Below are 22,063 nucleotides of genomic sequence, written 5' to 3'. Positions count from 1 at the left end.
GCATGTGTGTATGGGAGGGGGAACATGCCAGTGAAGGGATGGATGGTTCCAGAAGCCATTGCTTGTGTGCAGCTGGTGAGAATTTGCCCAGCCTGGTTCTGAAAAACACTCACCGTCAACGTCATAAATACTCATTTATCATTTTAAGAAAATCACCCAGAATCCCACCATCCTTATAAACTGTCTGTTGTAATTTTTCCACACTCCATACCTGTCCTCAGCAAAGGAAGTTTACAGAGTTCTGACCTTAGCCTGGAAACATCTTTCTTTGCTCACAGGCTTTTGTCATGATGCTGCATTATCTTCATAATGACTTTTTAATGACTGCAATAACATGGAAGAGATGGGCTGAAATGTACCTAACCCTGACATTTCTGTCCCCTCTAGCTTTTTTATTGTCATATATAAAACTGCCAGAAACCTCTTCATGCATATAGCCTTTTCCTCCTCTGTTAAGCTATTCTGTCAGGTAAAGTTCTAGGCCTATTATCTGGTCAAAGGGTGTCAACATTTTGGGAGCTCATGAAACATACAGCTTTCCAAAGGATCTGTTACCGTTTTAAGTGCCAGCCTCACCACACCCTTGAAAGGCACGAGTTGGACGACTGTAGGATGAGGAAGTAAAATCGATAATTTTTAATAAGCCTAATAGACTGCTGGAAGCATAAGCAGTTATGTGCATATTACATTGGGGTGCTTCTGTTTGTTTAATTGGGGCTAATAAAAGCCTGACAGAGTACGGTCAGGGAGCTGGCCATCTGAGTCTGAGGCCACAGCTTTGCCTGCCCTGTCCCAAGAGCCAGTTCAGGCACCGATGCTCAGCAAACTGGCTTCAGGTTCCTCAAGGGACCCTAACAGGTAGATGATGCTTGCTGAATGTCTTACCCATGGCCAGCAGGAGGGGGCTGCTCCAGGGGAACAGCCCACCGGTTCTGCCCAGGTCCAGATGCTGGATGACCAGTCATTTATCCTATGTCACAACTGCCTTTGGACTCTGTCATAGTAACCAAGCTGCCACGAGGCCCCAGGGAGATCCTTCAGGGGACGTCCACGATTTTCCCCTTCCCACCAACAGCGCCCTTCCTGGACACAGACAGAAACTTCAGGTGCATGGATGGGGCAGCTGACATGAGGGAGCCATGACTAGGTTTGCGCTCTGCCTCCCTGAGGGGCCCGCTGTGGAAACTGGAATCTTATAAGGATGCCGCTCTTGAGAAGAGAGCACCATGCTTAAAAGAAAAGGTAAAGTAAGTATCACATTCTGACCTTAAGAAGAAATTCGACTAAAATTTAGTCAAGAGAAGAGTGAAGGGGTGGCCTGTCAGGTAACTCAGAGCTGCCCACCAGCACTGCCCCCGGGGACAGCCCCCCAGCCCCCCTCCGCTAGGGCACTGGCAACCAGGACAGCAGAGCGTGAAGGCTCGCGCCTCCTGATTCAGGAATCCTGCTTTGGAGGAAGTGAGTTGGGGAGAAAGATATTTGCACATAAATTCCTAGAGCTCTGGTACTTGTTAACGATGCAAAACTGGAAACCACCCAAATACTCAGCCGTTGGGGAAGAGACAAGCAGCGGAAGCGCAGTCATGCTGGGTCATCTTAGCGCGGCTGCCATTATTAAATGTGCCCTAGGGGTCTTGCACAGGAGCCCAAGGGCTGCCAGGGCCCACGCCACGGCCTCGGTCAGAATAGATATATCTGTTTCAGGATTCGACTGACACCTAAACATGCATTAGGTGTTACAAGAAAAACACTTTTCTGGTTAAAACCAAGTTTCAGAGCCACTTAACTGATCTCTTATGGTCCCTCACAGCTTTGAGTCCCTCATTTGCTCATTCTCTCATGCAGGTGTCTGACCTCTGTGTGCTGGACGCTGCAGACAAGAGTCTTAGGTATCCTCAGGCCCCCTAGCAGGGAGCACGGTGGCCACGACAGGGAAGGGAGCTAATGCTGGCCAAGCATCAACTATGCTCTGGGCACTTTAGACGAGGAGCTTTTTGGAACCCTGACAATTGTAGGGCGAGTGGAGGGGCACTATTATCACCTCAGTGTTCAGAATAATAGCAGAGGGAATGGTAGTTTACGGCAAAGCAGCTCTTTAGGGGGGATTTTAATTGACATGGAATTTTTTTTCCCCCACAGAAAAGTTGGGTAAATATACAACACATAATCCCACGGCTCAGATTTGTGAGACAGCCTGGTGGCCGCATCTGCCCACGACAGTCCGCCAAACCCACCTCAGAACCCTACAGCCTGGCCGTGGGCCTAAGATCGCTAGGTCCCAAGAACCCTCCCAGATCCTGCCCACTGAGAGACCTGAGCGCTCCGACGGTGGCTGAGGGGTTGAAGATGATCTCAGCCCCGTTGATGCCGTACATGAGCCAGTTGAGAGGGTGGTGCCGCCCGTAGCAAATGTTCACCGCAATCCTCCCAAACTGAGTCTGGAACACAGGGTGTCCGAGGTTTCCCTCCATGTAGTAAGTTGACTGAAAAATGAAGGGCCATATGTGAAAACCTCTGGGCTGTACAATTTCTCTTTCCTTAAACTTGACGGAAAACATAAAATATTGTCATTCGCCAAAAGTAACAATCTTGGCCGTGACTCAGAAGTTCCAAAATTCCAGTATGCTAAAACACAAATTAAAAATCAAAGAAACCACCAGGGGCACCTGGGGGGCTCAGTCGGTTGAGCGTCTGACTTTGGCTCAAGTCATGATCAAATAGTTTGAGCCCCGCATCAGACTCTGTGGTGACAGTTCAGAGCCTGGAGCCTTGCTTCGGATACTGTGACTCCCTCTCTCTCTCTGCCCCTCCCCTACTCACACTCTGTCTCTCTCTCAAAAATGAATAAACATTAAAAACTTTTTTTAAAAATCGAAGAGGGGCTCCTGGATGCGGCTCAGTTGGTTAAGTGGCTGACTCTCTCTGCCCTTACCCCGCTCACGCTTTCTCTCTCTCTCAAAAATGAATCAATGTTTAAAAAAATTTTATTTTAATTGAAGAAATCAGACACAATAACTACAAGCCAACAACTGGGAAATCACCGTGGCTTAAGCATTTACCCACAATTTCTTTTGTGGCATGTCAGAAAAATCCCCAAAGCAACTTCCCACAATATTTTAAGGAAAAACTTTGGTTGGGTTTCAATCACAGTACAACTAAAGGGTAAAGTTTAGTCAATGTTAACATGAGTTAGTTGACGTCTTCACCAACCACATGTTCCTGTAAAGAGTGTCAGAGCAGAAGGGACTGGAAGCTCATCTGGAGTGTCAGAGCAATGGTCACCTGCTAGGGGAAAACTACCATGGCCTCAATGGGCACATGACTTGCCCACTGGCCTGTCTTCCCCTTTGAGGTGCTGGCCCTGGGACAGTTTCATGGATGACACCGAGCAGGGGCTAGAGGACTAGTCGGGGTCAAACAGATCTGCTTCCAGGACATTTTGCCTCCTCCCATTAATTTCAAAATTTGTCAGGGTCAGGCAGCAACCAGGATGTGCACATGTGGTGGACACTGGAGTAGATCCTGGTGTGTTGTGACAAGCCCTTCACTATCTGCTGGGAGCTAAAGATTAATCCCAGGGTAAACAGGTGATGAGCCTGTCTTCCCGCCCCCACCTCCAGCTGTTACCGAGATACACTTGGTTTTTCTTTCTCCCTAGGGAACATCATCTCTCTGTAGATCCTTCTCTGTCCTCCTGACCAGCCTGAGTGCGGCTGGGACCCCCACAATCAGGAAGGGCAGCAAAGGACTGGGGAGATAACATCCGGAACAACTGTATTTACTGCAGATCAAGTTCAGATTTCATATCTTGGATATGAGCTGGAGTTTACTTCCCTCCTTCAAACATACTACCCCTCTTCATCTCATCCACCCATCACTTGGCATGAACTCATCAAAATAGCTTCCCTGATTTATACCTTAATCATGGGCACAAAGCTCTACCTAATACCCATGTGCACAGACATGCACATTAACCTACTGCCATCCCACACATCAACGTGGCCAAGACCTCACGTGACTTACAGACAAGGATCTCCACCTCCCAAACAAGGGCTAGACTTATGATGGGTAAGAAGCTCAGAGCCTGAAAGGGGCTGCAGGAATCATTTCATGGTTATGCATGATTTATTTTCATTTTAATCAATGTATTACTTACCTCAAAGACAAATTTCAGAAAGCCAAGTCAGGGTATATTAAAAAAAAATACTCCTCTGTGCTTTGTGTTTGGGACTCACCCAGAACCCCCCCCAGAATCCCATCTGTCCATGCGATGCAGGACAATGGTGGCACACCCCTGAGCACTGCAGCCACACGGCGTTCCAGCATTATGTGACGCGACATGATCCAACATAGAGTTTTGCTCACAGAAAGATCCACGAAGGCTGAGCTGGCTTTCTTAGGGGCAGCTCACCTCATTGAAATCGCCCACTCTGGGGATGTGGTTTTTCCTGGTCTTCCCCAAGACAGCTCCAGAATTGGAAATCACCACAGCTGTGTTCCACAAAATGTCCCCATGCTCACTGTCTCGTTCCAGGATGGGGGATACCACCACCATGTCGTGCTTCTTTGCCAGCTGGAAGAATGATGGATATAGCAGAGTCCTACTTTTAAATCAACTGTCATAGATGTTTTTATTGAAGAATTAAATGAACCTACTAAATAATTAGACTTAGTTCAGAGCCATCTATCATTTTTATTTGTTCTTTGGAAGAATGTCAGTGTTTTCCTGACGCCCCAGCTTAGCTAAATAAGAATAACTGTCATCCTTGTGCACTGTTGGTGGAAATGTGAAATGGTAGAGCAGCTATGGAAAAGAGTGTGGCAGTTTCTCAAAAAATTAAAAATAGAACTATCATATATATGATCTAGAAGTCCCACTTCTGGTTACATATCTGAAAGAATGGAAAGTAGGGTCTTTGGGGTTTTTTTTGAAAGACAGAGAGACAGTGCGAGCAGGGGAGGGTCAGAGAGAGAGGGAGAAACAAAATCCGAAGATAGGCTGCAGACTCTGAGCTATCTGTCAGCACAGAGCCCGACATGGGGCTCGAACCCACAAACTGTGAGATCATGACGTGAGCCAAAGTCGGACGCTTAACCAACTGGGCCACCCAGGCACACCAGTAGAGTCTTGAAGAAATATTTGCACACCATTGATCATAGCAGTACGATTCGTAAGAGCCAAAAAGTTGAAACAACCCAAAAATCTACTGATGGATGAATAGATAAATAAAACGTGGTATATCCGGGGTGTCTGGCTGCCTCAGTTGGTAGAGCATGTGACTCTCGATCTTGGGGTTGTGAGGTCGAGCCCCATGTTGGGTAGAGATTACTCAAAAATAAAATCTTTTTAAAAATATGGTATATCCATACAGTGGAATATTATTCAGCCTTAAAAAGGAAAAAAATCCCATCATCACATGAATGACATTGATGTCGTCCTTGGCACGGATGAGTCTTGAAGACATTATGCTACATGAAATAAACCAGTCACAAAAAGGCAAATTCTGAATGCGTCCACTTACGTGAGGTGTCTAACGTAGTCAAATTCATAGAAAGAGCAAGTCAAATATTGATTGCTAGGAGCTGGGGGTGAATGGAGAGTTGTTTAATGGGTACAGAGTTTCAGATTTACAAGATGAAACAGTTCTGGAAATCTGTTTCACATTATGTATGATATGAATGTACTTAACACTACTGAACTATGCTTAAAAATGTCTAAGATGGTAAATTTTATGTGTTGTTTACCACACACAAAAAAGAATATTCATCATACTTCTCATCTATAAGGAACCAAGCCAAACCAAACCAAACTCTTTGATGCTGAATTCCTTTCATCTCAAATAAGAATATCAGGACCTGGTGACAATTACGATGAGCAGCCCCAGATGATCATTTGTCCTCAACCCTAACTAGCCTGTCACTACCTCTGGCTATAATGATGGAGAGGAAGGGCGCAGTGGGCAGAGGTGCTGCTCTGAGCTAAGAAAGGTGTCCGTGGGTCCTGGGCCCCTCGCCCAGACAGGAGTCCCCTAGCACCAGCTCTCATCCCCACTCCCCTCTCCTCTTCCTCTGGCCCTGGTTCAAGCATGTCATCTATAATTACCACTTAACCAGTCCCCTCCTCTTTTATCCACAGCACAGAATCAACAACCTGGTGGAGGACAGATTTCTTCCAATAGCGTGAAAACATTGATGTTTGGAATTGCAACCCAGTTTCGATGGCATAATTTATGATTACAGTGCTGCTCAAAAAAATCCCCTAAATATATATATAAAATCTGAAATGGGACATGGAGAAGTGAAAAAACTGCTTTGTTCAAAGTGATAATCAGGATGCCATCATTTGTAATCTCTCTGGTGTTAGGGGTTGTGCGTGTGTGTGCACGTGTATGTGCGTGTATGTATGATAACCACTTTATTAGGACAGAATTCACATGGTATAAAATTAATCCTTTTAAAGTATGCTGTTGGGTGGTTTTCAGTACATCCACGGACTTTTGCAACCTTACCACTATCTAATTTTAGAACATTTTCATCACCCCCAAATGGAAACCCCATTAGTAGTCACTACTCATCCCGTCTCCCTGCCCAGCCCCTGACAACCAGTAATCTGCTTTTTGCCTCTATTTATTTGCCTATTCTGGACATTTCATATCACTGGGGTCATACAACATTATAAGGTTTTAATAAAGACAAATGAAGACCAATCTCTGTAGTGACAAGAGAGGCCACACAGAGAAGCTTCCATAATGCAGGCAAACAGCATGGTCAGTAGCAGAGGTCAGGACAAGGAGTTGACCTCATCTCTGGCCCCGAGGGCCACCTCTGCCACCTGCTGGGAGGTCACCCCTCCCCGAGCTATGACTTCTTCACGTGAAAAAGCCATTAAGGGCCCTCCTTGCTCTGAAATTCTATGATTTTTAAGTGAAAGTACACTAATAAAAGGGCAGCAAATAGTCTTATCTAATCTTATCTGTCAAAACAAGGTCCAAATGGTACATTTTCCATGGTGAAGGGCCACACCCAACAGCTGTGGTCATGCTCTGTGACCTGCACATGTTTGGCAGCTGCTGTCAAAGGAAAAGTTAATGTCCTACCTTCTGACAGAATCTGGTGGTGAGTCCATCCTCTGCTAACTCAGCAAATTCCGTCCAGGGGAGCTTCTCTCTCGTACAGAAAGCAAAGGGCATAGCTGTGAAGAGGACAAAGTCAGAATCACATCCGAAGCTCATGGCCTCTGACGGGGAGCTCCTCAAGGCCAGCAGCTGAGGGTCTGCCCAAGATAACAAGGCTCCGGGTTGTCTCAGCCTGGCGTCCGAGTCCTGTCACTGAATATGGGCGCCAGGCAGACCCTAACCCTTTTAGGATTCATAGGAACACAAAGGGCTGGGCCACATTTCTTTACAACAGTCTTAAAAAATTTTTTTTAATGTTTTTTATTTATATTTGATACAGAGACAGACAGAGAATGAGAGGGGGAGGGGCAGAGGGAGAAGGAGACACAGAACTGGAAGCAGGCTCCAGGCTCTGAGCTGTCACACAGAGTCTGATGCAGGGCTCGAGCCCATGAATGTGAGATCTGACCAGAACAGAAGCTGGAGGCCCAACCGACTGAGCCACCCAGGCGCCCCTACAACAGACTTAAAAACAATTGAATTTAGGGGAAAGAGAAACAACTCAGGCACTTGAACCTATCAGCTCAATTCATTTCATATCAGCTCTATTCACAACAACTGAAAGATGCAAGTAACCCAAGTATACAGTGATGGGTGAATGGAAAAACCAAACTAGGGTATATCCATACAATGGGATAGTATTCCAACCTAAAAAGCAGGAAATTCTGACACATGCTACAATACAGGTGAGCCTCGAAGACATTATGCTAAGGGACTCAGTCATAAAAGGACAAGAAGCTACCTGATTCCACTTACATGGGAGTACTGGGACAGTCAGAGTCATAGAGACAGAAATTAGAATGGGTCGTTGCCAGGGGCTGGGCAGGGAGGACCAGCTTTCAGTTTGGGAAGATGACAATGTTCTGGAGATGGACGGTGGGGGTGGCTGTACAACAGTGTGAACGTGCTTAATGCCTCTGGACTGTATAAAAATGGTTAAAACAGTAAAGCTGACCTTATGTATATTTTCCTGCAGATCCTGAACCGCTGCCCAGTCTGTGGGTTGGTAGAAGCACAGCCATGACTCCCTGGGTAAAGTATCAGAGGGTCAGTGAGGATAGCGCTGGGTCCCTGGGCACGTCACCATAGAAATATTCCTCCTCACGGGGATAGAGAGGTTTCTTCAGAACCAAGAAAAGCCACTTGCTTAATGACCCTGTGAGAAGTCTGGGAACTGCTGCATGACAGGCTGAATGTTCCCCTAGGATAAAGGCATTATTCCCATGTTCTCTGGCTAGATGCCACCAGGGAGCTAATTAAATAAGAAATTTCATTAAATTCATAAACAGATTTTTGTTTGACTTTTATTTTTCAAACAGCAGATACCTATATAGGTAATAACAATTCACAGGACACTACACATACTGGGTTCAAAATGATAGTTGCCTTTGCGGGGAGGGCAAGGGCTGCAGTGGGGACACGCATGGCATTCAGGTTACATGTGTTCTGTTGCTCACAGCCTCAGCCATACTTTTTAGTGTGTGGCCAGTCTGATGGTGTGAACTGGTTAAGCACCACGATTAAAAATCTACATTTCTCAGGGGCACCTGGTGGCTCATTCAATTAAGTGTCCAACTTTGGCTCAGGTCATGATCTCGCAGTTCATGGGTTCGAGCTGCGTTGGGCTCTGTGCAAATACGCTTGCTCAGAGCCTGAAGTCTGCTTCAGATTCTGTTTCCTTCTCTCTGCCCTTCCCCCACTCATGCACTGTCTCACTCTGTCTCTCAAAAATAAATAAAATGTAAAAAAAAAAAATTAAAAAATATGCATTTCTCTTATCACCAGCAAGGTGGAGCACCTGGCCACATGGTCACTGGCCTTTCTGGGTTCATCCTTCAGGCAACCTTGTTCCTACCCTTTGCCCATTTCCTGTTGGGCCATGTGTCTTTTTCTTCTTTTTTGGAGTATTGACTTCTTTGTTTGAACCAATTCCATGTACTCTTTAGACCTTCCTCCTTCCAATAAGCCATGTCCATTTCTTTCAGGGGGATTAGTCTAAAGGAAATTTTCAGATGTTTGCTATTGTTCCCATTGCTCTCAACTGTGTAATGTGAATGGCAAGTGCCTTAAGTGGTCGTGACATGGGGTATGTGGTCTGTTTGGGGCTACTAATTATAGCCAACCTTTCTCAAATGTGGACCAGGGGCCCAGTAATAGGCAGCTGGTGCCCATATCCTTGCAAAGCGGGAGAGATCTCATTTCACAGAGAAAGAAGAGAAAGAAGCATCAGCCTCCCAATTTCTTGAAGTCACCGGATGGCTGGTCCTAGAATGGTGCCAACGTGAAGAGGCTACCGGTGGCATCACCACTGTCTCAGTCTCCTGGGTTCTGCCAGCAACAGCCCCAGGGGCCTCGGCACCAGACTCAAGACACTCCAGGCTTGCCTTCAGGAAAGAGGGAATAAACTATTTTAAGGAAGCCAACCCAAACACTATTAATGACAAAAAAGGTCCTTAATGACCATTTATTCTCAGCTTTCAGCACATTAGGAGAGATTCAAATATCCCAAGAGAATAAAACTTCCCTTTCTGATTTCATATCAGGTTGCTAAGCTCTCCAAATTTCCCCATTTCCATTTTAATGGCTCCTTTTCCTGTTTACACAACCACTGTAAACAAAATTTTCAAAGGAAGATATGGAATGGAGGTTGGGGGAGGCTGCAAAATCCAACTGCAGCTTTCAAATTAGAGGGGAAGACAGTTCTCCATTTATTGAACCAACACTCCAAATTTAGACGTGGCCCTGCCTTCTGGAGCTGCCAGTCCAGATGGGGGGACCGAATTATAGCCTGGTGTGGTTATAACCGGAGTGCTCAGTTCTATGAAGGGGAGTTCCCAGGGTCCCCCAAAGAAGGGGGTGTCAGTGCTAGGCTTGGATGGATGAGTGGGAGCTTTCCAGATCCAAAAAAGGGAAGAAGTTGGATAAACCATCCAATGAACATTTTTAATGTCTGTCATGTAGCAGGGATTGTTCTTTAAAGACAAAACAGAGGTGGAGGAACAGAGAAACAAAATGTGGTCTCTGCACGCAGTGGAATATTACACAGTCATAAAAAAGACAGGACATTCTGACACATGCTACAACATGGACAGACCTTGAAAATATCATACTAAGTGAAATAAGCCAATCACTAAAGGATGGATACTTACGTGAGGTCCCTAGAGTAACCAAAGTCACAGAGACAAAAAGTTAGAACAGTTTATCAGAGGAACAAGATTGAGTGGTATTATTAAATGAGTACAGAGTTTTTGTTGGAGATGTTGAAAAAGTTTTAGATGTAGTTAGTGGTGATGGTTCTATGACTTTGTGAATGTATTTACTGTCACTGAGTTGCATACTTACCGATGGGTAAAGTGATCAATGTTATATGTATTTTACAATTAAATATTTTTTATTATTATTTTATTTTTTATTAATAGTTTATTACCAAGTTGGTTTCCATATAACACCCAGTGCTCTTCCCCACAAGTGCCCCCTCCAATTAAATATTTTTAACATTAAAAAAATAGGGGTGGGGATTGGAATAGGAAAAATAAACAAGCACCACACAGACAATGACCTTGTGGAGTTTATGGTCTAATGGAAGACGGAGACAAGTCAAAAGTGCTGTACCAATGAGGGAAAGCACAAGTAATGAGGTGCACGAAGAATGAGATGAACTTCTGGGGGCAGGTGGCAGATTGGATGCACACCTTTGCTCTTTCTTGCAACCCCGCCAAATGACAGGAAAGGGATATTTATGCAAATGTATAAACCCAGGAGGATGAAGCACTGAGAGAAGGATTAGAGCAACAAAACCCGGGAGGCTGGTGAGCTGAGGGATGAGGGTAGATACCGTGGTATACCTAGAAAATTCAGGCTCCCAGCAGTAGACGAAGCTGGGAAACACCCCACTCTCTACCCCTTGCCCCTAGAAAGTTTAGGAGTCAGAGGTACCACGTGGCTCTGAAGGTAGGGAAGCAGGAAGGGGGGATGGCAGACGAAAATGGGTCAAAAGTCTGCTTAAGAAACAGGCAGAAGCCCAGATTCCTCCTACTGCATGAGGCCGGCAGGTGTCCCTCCCACCCCAGCAGAGGGCTAGAGGTTCACTCTCCAGAGGAGATAAACGGCCTCTGGCTTTGGGGAAGGCAGCACAGATGCAGATGAGCAGAGTGTCAAAACCAGAGGGATTCAGTAAACATCAGCACCCTGGACCCCTATCCTCTTTCTTTTCTTGGCAGGAGATAAAAAGAATCTTCTCTAGGGACTTTGGCCAGCCTGAAAAAGAATGACCCAAAGATACTACTATGGGAGATTACCTAACAAAGAGCTAAACCAAGTCATCCTATCATGAAGCTCAGGGGGGAGGAGCCCTTCCCACTAACTCAGAGCTTACAAGCAGCTTTTTAACCCCCAATTCTTAAAATACACACACTCAGAAGGAAAAAAAAAAGACCAATTTGAAGCAGGAAACTGGCAAGGAGAAAAAATGCTACCTAATACCCTCAGAGATAAGAGAAAGTATTGCAATTATAAAATAAGAACAGGATGTCATAAAACAGGAACTTTCAGACCAAAAGAACGCTTGTAAATTCAAAATGACAGGGGAAACAAAAGACCATATACTCTGAATGACAGATAAAATCTACCAGAAAACTGAGCAAAAAGACAAAGATGAAAAATAGGAGGAAATACTTAAGAAAACTATGGATCTAACCCAGGGTTCTAACATCTTAATAGCAGGAGTATCAGGAAAGAAAAAAGGGAGAAAATCACTAATTAATAGTAGATCTGAAGGACCCAAATTTCTAGCCTGGAAGATTTCACTGAGTTCCTCAAATAATGGATGAAAATAGGCACACAGTGGCACCTGGTGGTTCAGTCAGTTGAGCATCCACCTCTTGATTTTGGCTCAGGTCACAATCTCACAGTTTGTGAGATCCAGCCCTACCTTGGGATCTGGCTGACAGGGTGGAGCCTCCTTGGGATTCTCTCCCTTCCTCTTTCTGCCTCTCCCCTGCTTGCATGCTCACTCTCTCTCTCTCAAAATAATAATAAAAACGTTAAAAAAATTAAAAATAGGTACACACAATAGCATATCATTATGAAACTTCAAAATACTAGAGAAGATCCTACAACCTTCTAGAGAAAAATAAACAGATCATATGCAATGGGTCATAAGTCAAAATGGCTTTTGACTAGTCAACAACACCCAAAATCAGAACACAATGGATCGATGTGTCCCAACTTCTGAAAGAAAAGTATTTCTAACCCAGAATTCAACAGCCCACCAAACTAGCAAGCAAGTTGTAGGAGGAACATATTTTCAGATATGCAAGATCTCCTGTGTGTTCTTTCTCAGAAAACTACTCAACCAAAAAGAGGGAGCAAAGCAAGAAAGAGGAAGATGTGGGATAGGAGAGCACAAGAGCAAGACAAAGGAACTCCCCAGCGTGATGGTGCAGGGAAATCACCAGGATGGGAGCTGTGCCGCCAGCTAATTCAGACTAGTGCAGCCAGAAGGCTCTGGGGACACCTTCCTTCAGGCAGATGGAACCAGGGTGGGGACATGGAGTGAAATAGGTGATGGGCATTGAGGAGCGCACTTGTCGTGATGAGCACTGGGTAATGTGTGGAAACTGCTGAGTCACTATATTTTACACCAGCAACTAACATAACATTGTATGTTAACTAACTGGACTTAAAACTAAAACTTAAAATTAAAACAAATTAAAAAAAAGAGGAGATGGAACCAACAGGCAGCTTCATGTGTTTAAGGAAGTTGGAAGAAAGTTTGCGGTAGAATTTGGGGTAGGTGTGCAGAAAACAATGTAAATTCTGGGGAAAACAGAAAGTTATTCAGGAAAGAAACTTAAGTCTAGAAAATGGCTTGGCAGAGAACGGATGGAGGATAGGAAGGGTGCGTGTGAACAGAGCGGGCAAAGGAGGCAAGGAACTAATGCTGTCTTCTTCCACAATGGAAAGTTAATAGGTGGTGCAAAACTGAAAAATCAGGAAGCCGCAGTATGAAGTAGATTCCTGAAGAACTAGCTAAGAGTAGAAAGTGGTTGCCTCTGGGGAGGAGGACAGCTCATTTTGGTAATAGACCTTGTAGACCATTTGACTCCCAATGATAAGCCTGTGTAACTTTGATTTAAAAAATAAATAAATAAATAAAGATACATGATGGTACCAGGAGTATGTAACCTGGATGAAATGTTAGGTAGGGTAGTGGGCTCTGAGCTTCTAAGTGAAGGTTGGATAGGGTCTAGAAGGGAAGGAGACAGGGAGGGAGGCACTAAGGCCAGGCAGAGGGGGCAGCTACTACAGTGGCCTGGGGGGAGGGAGAGGGTGTTGTAGGGGAGTGAAGGACCAGGGAGGGGAGAGCAGAGCCCAGCAGAGATGAGGCCACAGAGGTGGGGGAAGAGACTATGTAATACAGAGTTGAGTTTTCTAAAGATCTTTCCTAGAAGGTGTGAAGAGCCTGTTAGAAGGGGCCCAAGTGGAGAACACAGTAGATGAGCTGAAGGCAATCACAGAAGCCAAGATGTGAGCTAATGGCTTCTCCGACCAGGGCAGTGGTGAGGAAGTCGGGAGGGGGCCCCTGGGTGGCTTAGTCAGTTAAGTGGCCGACTCTTGATTTCAGTCCAGATTATTGAAATAATCTTTCAACAGATGAGAAAAGAGGGATTTTCAGAAATCAAGAAGTCCTCTTGGTGACATGGAGATAACACACTATTGTCTGAAGGCAGCAGAGAAAGCACCCCAAGACAGACTTACTCCACGCTTCCTGAAAACAGATGATGTTCACTCCACACATTGCAGCCACCTCTGCGATGGCTTCTATGCGTCTGTGAAGGGCAGTGACCTGGAAATTCGAAAAGCAAGGATTAGGACCCATTTTCTTTTATTGGCAGAGGTCTTTTTTTTTTCCAAGTTTATTCGTTTATTGGGGAGAGGGACAGTGTGCTGCGCAAGTGGGGGAGGGGCAGAGAGAGTGGGAGAGAGAGAATCCCAAGCAGGGTCCACACTGTCAGCACGGAACCCAACAAGGGCTTGAACCCACAAACCGTAAGATCATGAACTGAGCCAAAGTTGGACAGTTAAGCAACTGAGCCAGGGGTCCCTGGCTGAGACCATTTTTAGGACTCATCCTCATGCATGTGGAATGACCCCCAACCTAGGCAGCTGCAAGAGGACAAGTAGGGTGGGGAGGTTCTGATATTTCCTACTCTCAAGTCCAAACTCTGAGGGAAAAGGTGGAGGTACAAAGGGTCTAGGGTTCCACACACTCAGTACTTCATTTCAGAGCCCCAGTTTCTTTACCTGGAGAACGGGAAGAACACTATCTTCCCACTGCCCTAAGGAGTTGCTCAAAGGAGTGCATAAGCTTGTCTGCTACTTACTGCAAGGGGGCCTCACACCCAGTGCACACCCTGGCCATCCTCTGGGCTACCTGCTCCTTTTGCCTTAGGACACAGTCCACTTTCTACCACCCTGCACTCGGGGCTTCTGGAATGCCTTGTCCTGCCACTTCTGTTTTCCTGTGTGTATCTGATCATCAAATGAATGGATCCTATTTCCCAGCTGTGTCCTCCATCAGGAATGCACTTCCCCACTCCACTCAATCTTCCTGGGATATGTTATTCATGTCATGTGTCCCCCACAGAGGAGTGCTGGGAGGCTGCACCTCTCAGCAAAGGGCTGAGCATTAAGAGGTGCCTTGGCACTCCCTGGTAGGTTCCTTTGGGGGTGCGGTTCCTGTTGTGCTGTTGTGTTCCTCCACTGTCTGCCACTCCCATCACCCCATGAGCTCCTCAGGGGCAGGAGGAAAGGGTCTTCAGATGCTCCGTGTCCTCAGCACAATGCCTGGCTCCCAGGAGATGTTTGGAAGCGTTTGTTCATAGACCAGAAAAACCAGGTTGAAAACCCAGAGAGCACCCACTCTTTACGATGCTGTCTCTCTCTTATGAGACTGCACACCAAGGCTCCGTGGATATTGGCTAGGTGCTGACAGTGTGCAAAGTGTGCTCCAAAGTGCTAGGGGTGCGGAGGGGACAGTGACTCTGCCCCTGACGATCTGGGATGGTTGAGGAAACATATTCACAGTCAGCTAACCCAGAGACAAGAAGTGAATAGCGAACCAGAAATCTTTTAATCCAACAAAAACAGAAGGACTAGAGTGAAAGATGGTGCAGAACCCGACCTGGAATCCAACTGGCCTTTTCTGGAGAATCTCTAGGAGTTCTGAGGCATGCTGTATCCCCAGCAAAACTCTGCAGAGAAACTCTTAAAAGTTTCAGCAGCTGGAGAAACGCTGTGAAGAAGTATATACAACAAATCGCCTGTGTCTATGATAACATGTTTCTTTCGGGACATACAAGATGCCGTCACATTTATATTAACTGTAAGGTCATAAGGAAATGCGTCTCATATTCCTGCCACCCTGAGGCACCATCAGCTGACAGACATCTGGGTTCAGTTGAGTCCCTGCTCTCAGGATCAATGCAGAGGAACATGCAGAAGGACAGACAGGTCCTGACTGGCGTATGCCAGCAGGTACCCTTCTGGCAAGAGACTGAGAGGCGGAGTTCCAGAGAGAGAGCATGAGCCAGACAAAAGGGCACTCTCTCAATTGTTAAATGGAACTTCAGATCAATCACAGGAGAGGACATGGAGGGGCAGACAGAGAGAGGGTAGAAGCCAGAAGAGAAAAAGGAGCCAGAGATGTGGGCTGCCGGGAAGGGGGGTGACCAGGGAAGAGACATCTAGGTGACACTCAGGGTGCCTACAGACCTGCAGTGAGCAGTGGACCTGCAGTGACCCAGAGACTGTGGACGTGTTCAAAACACAGCGTGGGCCACGGCTCCGTTTATGTATTTATGGTCAAAAGAGGCTGCACCTGTTTTGCCACAGGGGCATCGGCAGGCAGGGGAGTTCTGTTCTGAACAAGTCCCACACGCACGGTCCGAGGTGGCCTCAGCTGCTCCTTTGCTGCCTCAAAGGCATATCCCTGCAGCTCGAAGTCCCCTTCAGAGGCAGCTTCAAAAGCCCTCCCAGGCAGATCGAGCTTCCTAAATGGGCAGGAAAGTAGAAGGGAGACAATTTGCATGAGGTCTGCTGAATTTAAAATTCACCTCCAACCCCCCAGTAGCCATCTGTCTGGTAGAGAGGAGGCCGGGGTGTCTGGCAGGAAGGCACACAGAGCAGCCCAGGGCCAGGGCCCACTTGTGGGAAGGTAGAGTAGGGACCAGGAGGAGAGAGGGCCCCACCTGGAGGAGAATGGACACTGCACTGAGTATGGACTTCACCAGGGAGGTGCCCATAGTCTTCAGGCCTGGCAAAGCAGGGGAGCGGGGAGGGGGCTGCAGAGTGACTGGTCAAGAGGTTGGTGTTTTAGAGCTGCTGACCTCAGGGTGGGTTTGTCTCAGCAGTCCGCACAGAAGAGGAGAGGCAATGGATTTCCAAAATGTTTGTAGACTAGAATCAGAGGGCTGTGCTGAGCCTGGGGCAGGCTGTGATAAGACATAGTGGCTGCTGAGAACAGGACTTAGGGGCCTGATGGCACGAGGGAGGGTCCTGTGACCATTCACCACTAAGGGTTACAAGTCTCCAGTGAGCCCCACCACCCTGTCCTGCTGCTGCTCCCACTGGGGGCAGTTCCATGCCCAGTGCTGGGTGGGCTTGGTGAGACCTAGGTGTCCAGACCAACGGCCCAGGCACTCACCCTGTTTTCTGGTTTATTAACAAAGGCAAGTGGATTATTTATAAAATCTTCCAGCTGAGTGACCACTGGCCAAATGGCAAACACCTCCTGATGCCAGTTGGGTGCTGTGCGCTGAGGTGAAACCCGCAGGAGCATGGGACATGGCCTCTGGCCAGGAAGGCCTTACCATCTAGGGGCAAGATGGTTATGAAATACTCAGAGAACACATCAAAAAATAACCTGACAGCCATTATCTAATAATAATATTTCTCTCCTACTTTAAATCACTCTTTTAAAGACGTTTCTTTCAAAATCACAGCCCTGTCAGCCCAAGCCCCCTGCCACCGCCCCCTGCCAGGCGGTTTCCATGTGACGGCCCTGACAGCTCCAAGTTGGGTTCCGCCCCTGACAATCAGCCTGCTTTTCAACTAGTCAGAGTTCCGTTTGCTAGCAAGTTAGAAATAGCAGCAGTGCCCACACCGAGCCTCCCCTTGCTGTGACTGCCTCAGGCACACTCCTCTTGCCCTCAGGCAAAGGACTCCCCACCCCTACAGACCTCAGCCCCAGGACAAGTCACCATGGGGGACAGGAGAAGAAGAAGGGCTCTGAGTATCTGTTTCCTCTGAGGCCACAGGTTGGGGAAGCAGAACCATCCTTGGGGAGACATCTTGCCAGGCCCATCCTCGGTCTGGGTCTCATCACAGGAAGATAACAGATGGAAGAGATCCTGCCTCACCTTTGCAAGCCCACCTGTAGCTGTCACCTGGATGACAGATGTCCCTCAGCCTCTGTCTTTCCTCATCCACTGCCCACAGCTGTTGGCTCTCCCCAACTTTCCACCACCAGGAGCTCCGTCATTCTGTAATATGCAGGCTCCCTGCCTTGTCACTATGTTGAGAGCTGTCCCCCGCCCCCATCCAGCTCCCTGTGGACACTCATTCTCCTAGGCTTGAGATGGTTCAGGCCAGGCCACTCCATCCTCACATGGAGCTACCTTCAGGGCTCTGCCTCTTCTCAGCACTTCCCTGTTGTCTAGTCACCTCCACCTGTTATCCAGGTGGTCCATCACTAGGTTCCGGCCCTCTTAGTCTTGGAGAACCCAGCAGACCATCGAGTCCCATTCCATAAACAAGTGCTGTGTCCACCAAAGGCTTGGCACAGGGATATGGTGGGATATGGACCAGCTATGGCTCAGGTGGGGGCAGAGACCAGGTGAATCACAACCTCACAGACGCTCCATGCTGCCCGAAACACTCCCTTGGTCCCTAGAGTAGACCTTTTGCCTTTCTACCCCTTATCTTGCTACAAAGGCCCCTCATGGCCTTACCTCTAAAGTCAAGGAGTAAAGTACATCACTTCCTGCTCAGCCCCAACAAACCCTCCGAGGCTCCTCCCCCAGCCCCCACCTCCCCAACCCAGGGTCAGAGCAGACATGGCCTGAGGGAGCCCAGCTCCTGCCTCCTCTGCAACCTCTAGCTTCTGGAACTTCATCTTTCCCCACTAATAGCTCTTTTACCATCAGCGTTTTAAATAATTAAACTAGAGCTTTGCTACAAAAGAAACACATGCTTATGGGAGAAAAAAAAATCAAACAGTGGGAAAGGATGATATCAAGTGAAAAATGAGTTCCCCTCTTCATCCCACCCCTGAGCTCCTGTCCCAAACCTCAGAGGCAACCCCTCTTAACAATATTTTAGGTTTCTTTCCAATATTTTCCTAAATGTGTGTAAACTACATTGGTGTCCTTCTGTGTATTCTGTTCTTCCACTTACTTGTCTTCTTTTACTTAACAATATGCATAGCTTGGACACCTCATCCCCTCTCCTACAGACCCACCACATCCACCATTAAAGCTATCTGAGTCACTCCCATTAAAAAATAAATAACAGAGAGGACAAAAATTTCAAAAGTAGGGAAGCACACTCTCTATAGGTACTTCTGGTTACCTTGCTTGCTCTCCTTGCCTCCCCTTCACAGGGAGCTTCCCTAAAGCCCTCACCTCCCACACCTTCCTCAGCCCCCAGTTTCCTGAGACCCACACCCCCACTCCAAACTGCCACTGGCCTTCTGATTGTCTTTAGCAATGGGAGAGACTCAAACACCTGTCTTCAACCTTCTAGACTTCCCTGTACTATCTGACACTCTGTCCCTATCCTGCTCAGTGTCCTTGACATCTGCCTCAGGGCCCCCCATCCCTGCTTCCTCACCTCTGCAGTGTCATGCAAAGTCACCATTTCTTCTGATTCCTTTAGCAGTAGGTTCTCCAGAAACCCATCCAGGGCCCCTCCCACTCTATACCCACTCTTCCACTTAGAATGAGGACAGTCCCAAGCCAAGCTTCCCCCCATGAGGACCATCTCTGCACAGTCCCTGTAGTGGGCTGAATTGTGACACCCCCCCCCCAGAAAAAATATGTTCACATCCTAATACCCAGAACCTGTGAAGAAGAGACCTTATTTGGAAAAAGGATATTTGCAGACATAACTAAAGATCTCAAGATAAGATCATCCTGGATTATCCAGGTGAGCCCTAAATCCAGTGACAGGTATTCTTATAAGAGATGCCCAGAAGAGAGACACAGGAGGAAGAGGGGATAGCCACGTGAAGACAGAGGCAGAGATTGGGGTGATTCTGCCACAAGCCAAGGGATACCAGAAGCCACCAGAAACTAGAGAAGGCAAGGATTTTCTTCCAGAGTTTTTGGAGAAATGTGGCCCTGCAGACACCTTGATTTTATACTTCTGGTCTTCAGGACTGTGAGAATAAATTTATTTCAGTTTAAGCCACCAGTGTGTGGCAATTTGTTATAGCAGCTCTAGAAAACTGAACAGCACCCCCAATTCAACTCTGCAACCTTCCCCAAAGCTGCTTCTCATTAGATGGATGAATCAGCCACCTGAGGGTCCAAGCCAGAAACTGGCATGATCCTTGCCTCCAAATTCTTTGAAGACTCCCACTGCCATTAGGACAGGCTCTGCTGCCTTAGCAGGGTGTTCAGCGCCCCTGGGTCCACCATGGCCACTTTTGCCTTCTCCTCACAACATTCTACACATGCAGTCCCTGAATGAGCATGTTCCCTGGTGTCTGGGCCTAGACCCAGGGTACCTGAGCCCTTCCTGTCTCCAAACCAATTTCTCCATCTCCTTCAGGATGCAGTACAAGCATGCTGCCCCTTAGAAGGCTTCCTGACCACCCCCCAACCCTGCACATACATGTACACTGTCTCCAGCTCTCCTTGCCATCCTTCTCTCACAATGTAGGACAACCATCAAAAGACAGAAAGCCCCTTCAGGGTGGGAACCATGGCTTACTCATCCTTGTACTCCTAGTGCCCAAGAGAAAAATAAACATGCAATAAACATTTATTAAATGAATAAATGTTTCTTGGTTCTGGCTGTCTTAAAATTGAGAGTCTGTGTTCTTTGGGGATTTCATCTGCCTGGCCCAGGCAAAAGTCCATCCAATTAGCAAACGTTCACTCAGCATCGTCTTTGTGTTTGACACAGCAGATAATTGGGAGAGAAGGTGAGGTGTGGAATGCAGTCAGGAGTCCAGAGGAGGGGCTGAAGACTCAAGCTCCATCAGCCTTTCACAGAGGAGGCCAGGTCCGGGTCAGGTTATGAGGAGTGAGCAGGGGGTTAAGTGAAAGAAGAGTTTTTAAATGACTAATAATTTTCTATCTTTATTTCACAATCCTGTGCATAGCCAAACCCCACCCAATTTCAAGGACTGAGCAAGTACAAATGTTTATACCCTAGACGTAAGGCCTGGAAGGGCTCAGTGCTGAGTGGAATAGAATCTTTCATGAATAGTTACTGTAAGGCAAGCCCCTGGATGACGCCTAGTCATTGTTGTCCAATAGACATTGGCTCCCATTTTACAACCCATTATAATCCCTCCCCACTGTGAAGGATCCAAATTCTCACATAAAATGCCTCTTGCAAGACAGTCCTTATTCCAATCTCTAGAACGTTATCCAGCCAGTCACCTATTCAAGACACTTTTTTCTCTTTCCCCAGGACTCTTGTGCTTTACTTCTCCCTAACACCACAAGCTCTATTTCTTTTTCTAGAAGAACATGCCCACCTCATCCTTAAAACAAACCTATTCCCATCCTGAAACCCTTGATTAAGATACCTCTGGGAGCCTTAACTCTAAGAGGCTTCCCTCTTGACAGGTGTGATGGAAAGTAGTAATCCAGCATGATTTCAGGAGGGACCCTGAAGTTCATCCAGTCCTGGGTATTCCTCTTTGGCTAGGAAGAGCCCTTTTTGACCAAGTTCTATACCACTCCTATCCCCAAAGACAGCTGTTCTACTTTTACCATCCACCAGCACTCTTAGATCTAAGATCTGGCCCCCTGGCAGTAACTCCAGGTGGCTGGAAACCACTGATCCAATCAACATCGTTGAGTTTCCGGTGAGTCTATCAGGTTCCTGCCTAAAGGTCACTGTCACAAGGTCAGGAAGCACATGGTCTGGCTGGGTGGGGGCGGGGAGCCTACCAATGAGCTAGAAAGTAGAAGGACGTTAACTCAGTAGATGCATGGGGTCAGAGTTTAGATTTCATTCTAAAAGCCATGGGAATCCCTTACAGAGTTTTAAGCAAAGGAGCAACAAGATATGATGTACATTTTCTGGTTGCTTTGAGAAAAGTGGACCAAAGAGAAACAAGAGTTAAAGGGAAAGTATCTTCCAGCTTTGTATACCCAGTGTCCAGCAGTGCACTAACCTCAGAAAGTCCTAGTGATGTACCGACTGGCTGGCAATGGGGAAATATTTGCACTGATGGTGGAAACTAACTCCTATGGCTTGCCAGTGGGAATGGTTCCTTCTCCAACCAGATCCAGCTGCCCTCTACCTCCAAGGATCTGTCAGAGGCTCAGTGACTGCAGGAAGTAGGGGCTGGGACTGGACCATCAGTTGACCTGCTGGGGGCTCTGGCTGGAGGCACTGACCCAGACAGACACTCAGGGTAGAAGCCTAGTTGTGGGGAGGAAGTTGGTCACTGGAAGTAGGGAAGGAGAGCCAGGCGGTCACAGAGAAAGTCACAGAGGGTAAAAACCTGTCTTTTCACTCCCAGGTTCTTTTTCCTTCTGTGTGCTGGGCAACCAGGAGAGAAGTGGCTTGTAAAGGGCACTTGGGGGGTTGTGCAACCCCTGAGAGGCCCAGAGCTGCCACATCTAGACTTCCTAAGGTCTCTA

The 22,063-nt window shown here is 47.1% G+C and overlaps 1 protein-coding gene across 3 annotated transcripts in view; it reads right to left on the bottom strand.

The window, feature by feature from the left end:
• Window positions 1-22,063, bottom strand: part of UPB1 (beta-ureidopropionase 1) — a 28,989-nt gene that overhangs the window by 6,659 nt on the left and 267 nt on the right. For 2 of the 3 annotated variants that reach the window (XM_029922467.1, XM_029922468.1), the window contains exons 2-5: window positions 13,935-14,022; window positions 7,098-7,192; window positions 4,412-4,573; window positions 2,314-2,483 (exon numbers count right to left, since the gene is read on the bottom strand). In XM_029922467.1, the coding sequence (XP_029778327.1) occupies window positions 2,314-2,483; window positions 4,412-4,573; window positions 7,098-7,192; window positions 13,935-14,022 (515 nt within the window). Of the gene's footprint in view, window positions 1-2,313; window positions 2,484-4,411; window positions 4,574-7,097; window positions 7,193-13,934; window positions 14,023-16,056; window positions 16,229-22,063 lie in introns of all 3 variants that reach the window. The other variant, XM_029922466.1, reaches the window with a different exon arrangement.

Source organism: Suricata suricatta, chromosome 14 (assembly GCF_006229205.1).
Source record: "Suricata suricatta isolate VVHF042 chromosome 14, meerkat_22Aug2017_6uvM2_HiC, whole genome shotgun sequence".
NCBI lineage: Eukaryota > Metazoa > Chordata > Mammalia > Carnivora > Herpestidae > Suricata > Suricata suricatta.
The sequence above is the reverse complement of the archived record's forward strand: the minus strand, read 5'-3'. Positions and strand labels throughout refer to the sequence as shown.